The following is a 10,436-nucleotide window of genomic DNA, read 5'->3' on the forward strand; positions in this document are numbered from 1 at the left end:
CCCGAAGAGTCAAGCATGCCAGGATTGTCTGGAAGAAACACTGTAATGCCGTGAAGAGCACATTTTCATTCAAGAGTTTTTGCATCCTGTCTAAATCCTGATTCTACAAGTAAATTGCTGTATGACCTCGGATAAGTCAATTAGCTTCTCTGCACACTAATTGTTTTCTTTTACAAAACAAGAGGGCTGTACTGGGTCAGCAGTTTCATCGTAATTGTTTGAGCAATAGAACCTTTCCTTCAACTCGATTCTCAGGTAGAAGCCCGATGGAAACTCGTGCCAGTTGCAAAGAAATAGGGAGCTTAAAGCCTTCACAGCTCAGCCCCCTTGTTACTGGCCTAGAAGCAGCTTTAAGATTGCTGAATCGGAGATCTGTAACGCCCTGCGTGATTCTCAAGGGCACTGTCTGCAAGAGTCCCTGCCCTGTGCCTTAGCCCCCAAGCCGTGAGAGGTTTGCTCACTCAACGGCAGCCCCCTGAGCCCAGGGACCACATTCTTTTTGTCATATCACCATATGCCCAGCATGGGAAAATAGCTTGGTAAGTGTTCGTTGACTGGGGCGACTAATAAATAAACAAATACACAAACAAGCTTCAGGAAGACCAAACTATATTACTAATAAATGGGATTTTTATTGCAACATTTTTACCTAGAAGGCACTTCCTCAAAATTAACATAAAAAAATATAAATGAATTCAAAATGCAAATAACTTCACAACTTTTTTTTTAGGTAACCTAGTCCCATGCTACCCCTACTAGCCGCAGGCAGCTATTAAGCCTTTGAAATGGGGCAGGTCCTAATTGAGATATGCTGTGTCAAAAACACTAAATTTTGAAGATAAAAAAAAGAAAAAAGGGAATGTAAAGTATCTCATTAATAATTTTTTGTATTGATTATATGTTGAAATGATATGTTAAAATATGATCAAAATTATCTTCACCTGTTATCTCCTTACTTACGTGGTTACTAGAGAATTTAAAATTACATATGGGGCTCATAGTTGTGGCTCACGTATTGCTATCAATGACACTGCCCTAGACAGTTGGTTAATGGATCGGTAGTTACTCTTCCATTTTATGTGTCAGTGATTTTGTGTGTGTGGTGTGTTTTTGTCTTTTCCCAGGCACAGAAGCTGAAATCCAATGTGTCGGGCAGTACACACCTCTGTCTTTCTGATGTAAGTTGTATTTCCTTCTGGGTCTCCCTGCATTTATAGAGACAGAGCCTTTGGGCCCTGGGGCAGGGTACGATGTGAAGGATTCAAAGGCAGCAAACTTTCAGGTCCAGCAAAAAATCTAAGGCAACCTGGAGGCTCCTCTGCCGTTTGAGCAAGATGCAATCCTGAGTTCTAGTGCACAAAGTTAGAACTAAGCGTGGGACCTGGGATCCTCATCTCAGAACTGGACCCAGCATGAATACCATTGTCCCAATGCCATGAAGAGTCCCTGTGATCGTGGTCAGGTAAAATCACCTGGCGCAGAGAAGATACATGACAGCTCTCATTGCTTACCAGATGCCTTCTATCTACAGTTCCTTTGACCTACATAGCAACCCAGAGGTAGCTAGGGCAGGCCACATTACTCTCCCCAATTTACAGGGGAGGAGATGGATGATTCTGTCACGATCATAGCTCATTGTGACAGGATGTGGCATTAGGTGATTGAGTGTTACTAGGGGGTGGGGATGGAAGAATCCATCCTTGGGGGAAGGACAGGTGTTCTGACTGGGAGTCTGGAAGCCTGGGTTCTGGTCTGGGCTCTCCAACTTACAAGCAAGGGCAGGCTCCTTCATCTGTAAAATCTAGGATTGATCTGGCTGATGGAGGGAAAGGCTACTGCCTGCTCTAGCACGATTTGTGACCCATCTCCACATGAATCGGTCCTTGCCTGAGCAAGTTTTCTGAGCTGATTCTTCCTGCCCTCCTTCCATGATGAGGAGAGACAGTAGCATTCCTCCTCAGTCAGTGGTACCCAGAAAGAGAAGGATTCCATGTTGCACAGCTCCTGGGAGATCTGGGGAGTGGGCGTGAAGAATGGCAGGGCTGTCTGGGCTCAATCTCTTCTCACAAGTGGATTTTAATAATCCATAACAGAGGTGAAAGAAGTAAGTGTGAGCCAGACAGTTTATCAGAAGTATCCAGTTCTCATCTAGATTCATGATTCCTTCCCATAAAACTACGAGTCAGTGAATCGCAGTCTCAGTGATAAAATATTGGGTCAGCTTTGGTGAGCGGTATAGCTAGTTGGGGTGGGGGTGTGAGAGAGAAAGAGTGTGGTTAAAATGCATTGAGACAGAATGAATACCTGCAGTGGGTGATAATGAAAACATTCTTTCTTACAGCGTGATTTTGAAAAGGATGGTCTCGCTGGTGCTTCCAGCCACATAACCACAAAATCAATGGCTGCTCCTCCAAGCTGCGGTCTGAGCCCACTGCTGGTTCTGGTGGTAACCGCCCTGTCCACCCTATTATCTTTATCTTTGGCAGAAACATCGTAGCTGCATTTAAAAAACGATATGGACATGTAAAAAGACAAAAACCAAGTTATCCGTTTCCTGTCCTCTTGTATATCTGAAATTCCAGTTTTAGGAGCTCAGCTGAGACACTACTAAAACAGTTTTATCCAACTGGAACTTTTTTCTTTTTTTTTTTTCTTTTTTTTAAGAAAGCTTCTTGTGATCCTTAGGGCTTCTGTGGAATACCCAATGCAGTGCTACATTCCAAACTCAAAAGGCTTTGGGGCATGCTGTATTGTAAAGGGACAGTTTGTAAGTTTAGCTGTAAAGCAAACTGGGGCCGTGTTTTTCATGATGATGATGATAATTTTAACAACTTAACTCTGGCCTTCACTATCTAGAGGAGTTAGTATTTCTCAAAGATCTTGCATATCTCATGTAATGGCTTTGATTTCTGATGACGTAACAGCCGCCTAACATAGATGCCAGCTTTTTTGTCACAAAGTGAAGATTCTCATCAACAGAATCTTGGTAGACTCTGTGCAGACAAGCTTGCACCAATGTTCACCTTTCTATACGTACTAGCATTTTCTTCGCTAATGTTTATGTATTGTGAACAGTTCTGCTCTCTCCTCCAAAAGAAAAAACACCCGTCATATCCAAATGTAGTGTCTGTCTTCTAGTCAAAAGAGAGAGTGAGAGTGGATGTGCAACTTGACAGTACCTTGATCATTGGAGGACACTCTCCTAAGCCTTACCTGAGTTAGAAGCCCTTAAACTAACAAGAGTCCAGTATAGCTGAAGCATTGCTCTAATACTCTTTACACGTATGAGGTTATATGTAGAAAAAAAAGATTTTACTACTAAATGATTTCAACTATTGGCTTTCTATATTTTGAAAGTAATGATATTGTCTTCATTTTTTACTGATGGTTTAATACGAAATATATGGAGCTTGTTCTCCTCTCCTAAGTAGTGTTAGCTCCAATATTAACTTCACAAATACAGCTCTTCAAAAGCAGACTCTGAGGAGCCTCATCCTTTAGCAGAAAGCTCTGCATCACGTTACTGTGGACAGGCGGGAGAAACAGAGCAGCCAAGCATTGTCTTTTATCATTTCTTGAAATGCAAGCGTGCGTACCCGTGAGAAAGCCGGTGGCCACTTGTAAATGTTCTGCAATGTCTAATGGCACCCTTGCCAGCTGACACAGTCCAGTACCTTGGTTTTCATGTTCCCTAACAAGGGCAGCTTTGATTGGGACAGGGGCTGGGGACGTGCTGCCCTCTTTTCTGAAGCAGATCCATGCCAGGGTACACAGCTTTTTTCTAAGGATTGTCTTTGCTCCCAGCAGTGAAATGTTGGTCACCGTTTAGAGCAGTTTGGTCTGAAATTCATCAGAAATCTGCTTGCATCTTGTTCTGTGTTCTCCGTGACAGACTGTGACTGATTATGTGAAAAAGAAAGAAGGTTTGTGGATCAAGAGGATCAACATTAGGTCTGTGGAGATGAGTTGATGGGCACAGATACACAGAACAGAACAGGACTCGACATAAGCATCTGGCTTGTTAACTGCACATCACCTTCCATCATTCTCCTCCTTAAACCCATAGACCCTAAAGTGCACTTGTGAAGTCTGGCTGAAATGGCAAGATTCAGAATCTACAATGATCAAGTCCTAGTGGCCGTGGTTCTCCAAAACTGAGTAGAGAAGAGGAGATTCCTTAACAGAGTGCTGGGAGCATTGACTTGCTTCCAGCATCAGTAGAGGGGCTGGCGGAGGAAACCCATGGTGCACGTTTCATACTGACCCCCTTTGCCCGCTGATATTTGCCTTGTAAGAATTAATCAAATTACTGGGGTGGGAAATCTATTAAATCCAAGATAAAGGCATAGTCTTTTAGCTCTATTGGTGTTTGAAGTACATTTATGTCCAAATGTTAATAAACATAAATGTATAATACTAAGTACTGACTTTTTTCACTTCAAAATGTTTTCAAGAGAAATTCGTCAAACAAATTTGATTAGTGAAAGGTTTCGTGAAGACTCTTACTTTGAATAAACACATTAAATGTGTTGAAATATTTGGAATTCCAGTCATCTATGAAAGCTTCTCTCTCAAGGAGCATATTTTGTTTTAATTAAGGTATCTCTATGTATCTACACTGGACTAATTGCATATGGGTCGGATTCTATGTGATCTACTGTAGAAAGCTATTGACTACTTCTGCAGTGAACAGCAGCTCTAATTAGCTTCAGATGACCAAAGAGGAAATGGGAGTTACCAGAGCTAACAAGGGTAGCTTCAGTGAAGAACGCGTGGATGTGCAACACATAAATTAAATTTTGAAAAGCCTCATCTATCACCAATAAAGATCTCATTTTTCTTCAGAGATAGAAGCAAATTAGAGTTACCCAATCCTCAATTTGAAAATAAATTGCTGATTAAATAAACAGGGGGAAGGATGTTCAGTGACAACACATTGGAGAGATTCTTATAAAATCATGCCGAGCCTTTCTGCCATTCAGTGTGATCTCAGTTTAACATGGTGGCCCTGAAACACCGTCATTTGCCCCAGGACTGGAGCAGGCAAGTGACAAATCCTTTACCTATCTGACTTCCTCACTTCCTTGACTATCTCACTTCCTTGCAGTGCTGAAACTAAAAATGATTCACTGCTTCCTCTCCTTCAGCTCCTGGGTTTAGGGACAGGGGCTCTTTGTTGGGGTTTGCACCTCCCGCAGAAAGCATTTCATTGCACTTGATTTTGATGAAACAAAACAGTAATTCATGTCTGTGTAGACCATGACTCCCAGATCAAGTCTAGCCACGCCCTACTCATTTCAGAGAAAAAAAAAGGTAAGACTGCCAAACTAATTAGAAGCACATTCATTCCACTTTGATGTTGACTCTCTTTGACCAATAGATGTTTGAGTATCTTTTTAATAGAGCACACGAAGGAAAAAGTGCACAATAAAGAGAGGGAATTCAGAATGCCACCTGAATATTTATTTTTCCATATCTGATTTTCTTCAAGCCTCTAGTAAAGAAAAATGTAAGTTGAAAATTATGTAGGTTATTTTTCATTATGTGTAGCAAACTGTAGTCAAAGTGTGATAGGAGGTTCCGTTAAAAAAATTTTTAACAATTCTTTATCCTGTAGTAAAAAATTTCTTAGAAGCTGTGTCTTTTTGTTCATCAAATATAGGACAGGGCTCCTCCAGAGCTGCTGTGGCCTTTGACTTGGTCTATATTAAGACTGTTCCTGTCTTGCATACACTCCGAGGATGGGTTGTCTCCAGCTGCATCCATTTCCCCACCTGCCTCAGTACTCTAAGTCAGACACTCCCAAACACTCCATCTGCTGAACTAGGAAAGTGGGAGAGCGGAAGCAGTTTGGAGTCAGTGTAAAGTGCTTGGGAAAAGAGATGTAAGAGCAGTGGGAGTTTATATAATTAGCAAATTCTTTTCTTAGAATCCAGCAAAACTGTATTTCTGTTGTTATTATTTACAAAATAGTGGCCTCAGAGGAGCTATCTTTGGGAAAAATAAGTTTTCATTCATGTAGTCAGACATGCATGACTTATCTGAGTCAATAAACTGTGGGCCAGAAAAAGAGGTGCTTACATGAATTCACATTTTCTCATTCTCAACGCTGTTCCTGGTCTCCTGGATTCATACCCCCGTGATCTCTGTGGTTTCTGCTCTTTGATAAAGCAGATGAGACCATGTGAGACCCATCTTTGCAAGAAAGACCGAAAAGCAATGGCAACAGATGGGAGTGAATTACCAACGGCCCGGGCACCGTGATGGCAGAAGGGCCTGTCTGCACTGAGCGTGGGGAGTTTGGCGAGATGGAGCAAAATCAAGGAGCAGTAAGAGGCCGCGTGCCGTGGGTGCCTGGATCATGCAGTCTGATCTAAACGGGAACCTTGTTCTAGCGAAACAGCCAGAGTTCCCTGACTTAGACAGCGGTGCCTTTGCAAGAAGCAAGCCAGAGTGAATATCTGGAAGACAGAGGGAGGAATGTTTTTTCAGAAATTCTAAAACAGCTGGGATTGTGGTTAGATACCCTTAGAAGCTATGTTTTTCTCTTACCCCTAAGATAGGCATCTCATGTATAGACCTGACACCTCTTGACTTTGACACAGCTTTTACTCTCAAGTGACCATTTGTTTTAAGTCTGTTATCTAGAATTCTTCATGAGGACTTTACCTCTAAAACATATTCTCACTGCAGAGGCCTTAAATCTGTGAGTTTTGCCGCTGCCTCCATCCTGGGATGTATTTGGTGGGACATTTCATTTCGCAAGGAGAGTTGTCTTAAGATACTGGCTGATTCCGTTCTCATTGATATTGATTACCAATGCCCACAGCCCCCACCCTTGTTTTTTATTGCCTAGGTGTTTAACAGGGTCCCTTCCCATCAAGTCTTCATCCTAATCACTCAAAATTCAGTCCTACCCAAATTAATTCTGGTCCCGTCAGATGCCCATTTTACATCATGGCTTTTTGAAGACGGAGAAGCCTCTCTCAGGAGCCGGGCAATCTGAAGATGATGCTAATTCCCCAAGTAGGAAGTTCGTCTATCCAACCCTCCCCTGCGCCCCGTCTTCTTAGCTTTGGGATTGTCTTGTCAGCTCCATCCTCACCAGGCACGCCTTTGTTGCTCCAGGGATCTCTGATGAGCTTCTCCTCCCTCCCAGAGATGGCACGGAGCACGGGTTGTTCAGCAGGATGCGCCACCTGCACTTCTGATTGCTCTGAGACCCAGCCCAGAGGGGTGGAGAAGGCACACAAACCCTGTTTCAATAAACTGCCTGCAGAGAACAGCAGACTGCTAGCAGAACTCGAGGTCCCAGCCCCTGAGGTCTCCAGGCTCATTTGACCAGCACAGCTGTGACTTCGGCTGTCTGCCTCTGGCAGGTGCCAATATCGGCATCTTGTCCCACTGCCACGGGAAGTTTATTTTTGCTCAAGGGCAGCTGCCAAGCCCAGCACCAGCATCAATAGAAGGTTTTCTCTGATTTTCTTCTCTTCATCCCAGGCCGGGCTTTCTTACCAATCCCTATTTTCATTTTGTAGAAAGTGCCAAGAAACTAGCCAGAGACTATCAGCCCCTTCCTTCGTTTTAACATCTCTTCTCACTCCCTCAGCCTTCCTAGCAGGAAGCATGACCCAAAGTAGGTACTTAAACAACACTGGGTGCCTGAAAAACTTGGGACATTGAAGGGCTTCAACATTCTGTAATACAGCAGCAAGAACTGGAACATCTTGCCAGTACTTGGCTGTTATACATCGACACTGAAGGTGTCCTCCTGAGCTTGTTGAAGGTGACCTGGAAGAAGGGGTCTAGGAAAGCATTCAAATCAAAGCAGCTTTAAATCTGCCCGCTGTGTTCCCTGCTGAGAGATGAAAAACTAGCATTTGTCCCCAGGAGGAGCTGAGCGTGACCAGCCAGTCCCAGCAGGTTGACTACATACACCAAGAAGGACAGGACCCAAAATAGGATTGACTTTGGGGGAAATTAGCCAGTGAGTCTGCTGTTATTTTAATCTGCCTCATGTGCAGGACGCTGGAAAGAAAGATGCACCACTCCACCAGTCCCAGACCAAGCCCGGGGATGCAGCCTCTGCCGGCATCCTGAGAAGCAAACTCAGGTACTTGACAATTTAGCACAGTTGTTGAACATCTACGCTAATTGAATGAGCCATCATTTGGAGCTGAAGCCCCACCAAGAGTAACTCAAGAATATAGGGCCCGGGGCTGGTCTGGTGGTGCAGCGGTTAAGTTCGCACATTCCGCTTCAGCGGCCCGGGGCTCACCGGTTCGGATCCTGGGTGTGGACATGGCACCGCTTGGCAAGCCATGCAGTGGCAGACGTCCCACATAGAAAGTATAGGGAGATGGGCACAGATGTTAGCTCAGGGCCAGTCTTCCTCAGCAAAAAGGAGGATTGGCGGCAGATGTTAGCTCAGGGCTAATCTTCCTCAAAAAAAAAAACAAAGAATATAGGGCCCTCTGACAGCAGTTTAGGGAAACACCCATCTTTTCCAGATTGGCAGAATCCTTCACTTGACATCTTTCAGAGAATCTAAATTCTCTTTATAAATAGTCCATGAAGCTGTTTTTCAGACTTGATCTCTGGAGGTAAGTCCCAGTCCATGTGGATACAACAGCCCACCCAGCTCACTCCGTATGGAGAAGACAGCACACCCACCCTCAGCCTGAGCCCCAAAAGCTACCTCACAGAACCAAGTAGGGTCACCCTCTGAGCCTCAGAGGGCTGTGAGCCTGGCCGGGTAGGCATGCCAGTGGAGCTGTCCCAGCTGTGAGGGCCCAGCCGTGGTACAGTGGGAATAGGAGACACCAGAGGCGCTTCAGCCGAGGAAGGCACTCAGCAGTTCTCATTCAATATGGCGAAACTTTGTGCACAATGACCCCTGATGCCTGCCAAACATGGTGTATATCCTAAGACTTGAGTAGAGTAGGATGGAGGATTGAACAACCAGTGGATACCCTGGGTACAGGAAACGCAGGGCTGTGACAGGTGGGTAAAGGTCTGTCATCTGTCGCTGGGGCTGCGCAGGGCATCTGTCACAGGTACAGGTGAAGGTTCTCTGGGTCTTCTTGGCACACTGGCTCTTAAGGCCCCATTGATAAAGCTGCCCGTCCCTCTCTGAGTCACAACTGCTGCAAGGCTGTATGATCCAGCGTTATCTTCCTGGCATGCAGAGCGTGCTTGATCTGGAATTTGTGTTTTTATTGTTTAGCTTTAGCTGAAGGCGTTTCTGAAATGTGGGGAAAAAAAGAAGAATGGAAACCATAGAACCAAATCTCAGATTGCCCTGCCTTTTTTGGCTGGGGTCTTAGAGTCATCAGACATTTCTAATGTGCTTTTCTGGATTCAGAAATAGCTGATTGTCCTCAGAGGGTTGAAGAAATGGCTTCAGAAACCTGAAATCCAGGGCCTTATATTTCTCCTAATTATCTTTTCTCTTCTTCTCTCTTTCTCCCCCAAGGGAGGGGGAAAACACTTCACCACAGAGTTTGCTTTGAAGAGTTTTCTCATCCTCTGTGATTACCCCTTGATGTTGAAATTATGTTCTCTTGTTTAATCCAGCTCCTGCTGAGAAGTTGTGTGAGATTTAGGATGTGGGATTCTTTACTTGTTCTCTTCTGGATGGCGTTGCATTTTCACTCTTAACCCGAGGGTATGTCTCTGTTTATGTTCCTTCTATTTCATGCAGGTTAACAATCCAGGTGGAATAGAATGAGGGTTCTGGTTTGGGGGATAGTTTTAGAGCCCTGTCCTGGGAGCTGGATTCAGACACCCAGCCTCATCAGACCGGAGTGAGGGGTCAAGTGAGCTTCATTGAAGCCTCCAGTCAGGAGAGGATACAGATGAGTGACTTTCCGTTAGTCTCCATTTTATATTGTTTCTTTCCTGAGTTTCCCACTTGTAGAAGACAACACGTCTAGCTCATTGTGTATCTGCTTTCCTGAGGAGCCCGTGCGTCCTCCTGAGGTCCTTCCCACATGGCTTCCTCACACAGCTGTTTTGCCGACGCCCACAGAAGAACGTCTACATGTAGAAGGACCAATTTTGCTCTTTGAACTTTGGAAGTGGTTTTGTGATGTTTGAATTTTCTGTTAGCGTATTGCTCAAGCCCTGCAGAATGTCCGTATGTAGTTCCTCCAGCCAGTCCCCCACCGCAGAATATCCTAATAAATATTGTTTTCTTTTTATTAAAAAAAATGTAGTGGTGTCTTTTTCTTTTCTCTTAATTCATTGGAAAGTGATCTCAAAATCCCGAATGTCAAGATATCTGGGTTTTTGACAGCAGAGGAGGTAAGATTCCCAAGGGTTGAGTGTGGTTGACACAGATGCTTTTAGCTAATTCTTTGTTGCAGGGGTGGGAGGGGTGTCTGGACCTTTGCACCGTAGGATGCTTAGCAGCATCCCTGGCTTCTACCCACGAA

At 44.3% G+C, this 10,436-nt stretch overlaps 1 protein-coding gene across 6 annotated transcripts in view; it reads left to right on the forward strand.

The window, feature by feature from the left end:
* GFRA1 (GDNF family receptor alpha 1) overlaps window positions 1-10,212 on the forward strand; it is a 220,357-nt gene extending 210,145 nt beyond the window's left edge. For 5 of the 6 annotated variants that reach the window (XM_070260481.1, XM_070260476.1, XM_070260493.1 and 2 more), the window contains exons 9-10: window positions 1,125-1,178; window positions 2,342-10,212. In XM_070260481.1, the coding sequence (XP_070116582.1) occupies window positions 1,125-1,178; window positions 2,342-2,497 (210 nt within the window). In that variant the 3' untranslated portion in view covers window positions 2,498-10,212. The remainder of the gene's footprint in view (window positions 1-1,124; window positions 1,179-2,341) is intronic. The other variant, XM_023638784.2, reaches the window with a different exon arrangement.
* The last annotated feature ends 224 nt before the right edge of the window (window positions 10,213-10,436 follow it).

The sequence above is a fragment of the Equus caballus genome, chromosome 1 (assembly GCF_041296265.1).
Source record: "Equus caballus isolate H_3958 breed thoroughbred chromosome 1, TB-T2T, whole genome shotgun sequence".
NCBI classification, from domain to species: Eukaryota; Metazoa; Chordata; class Mammalia; order Perissodactyla; family Equidae; genus Equus; species Equus caballus.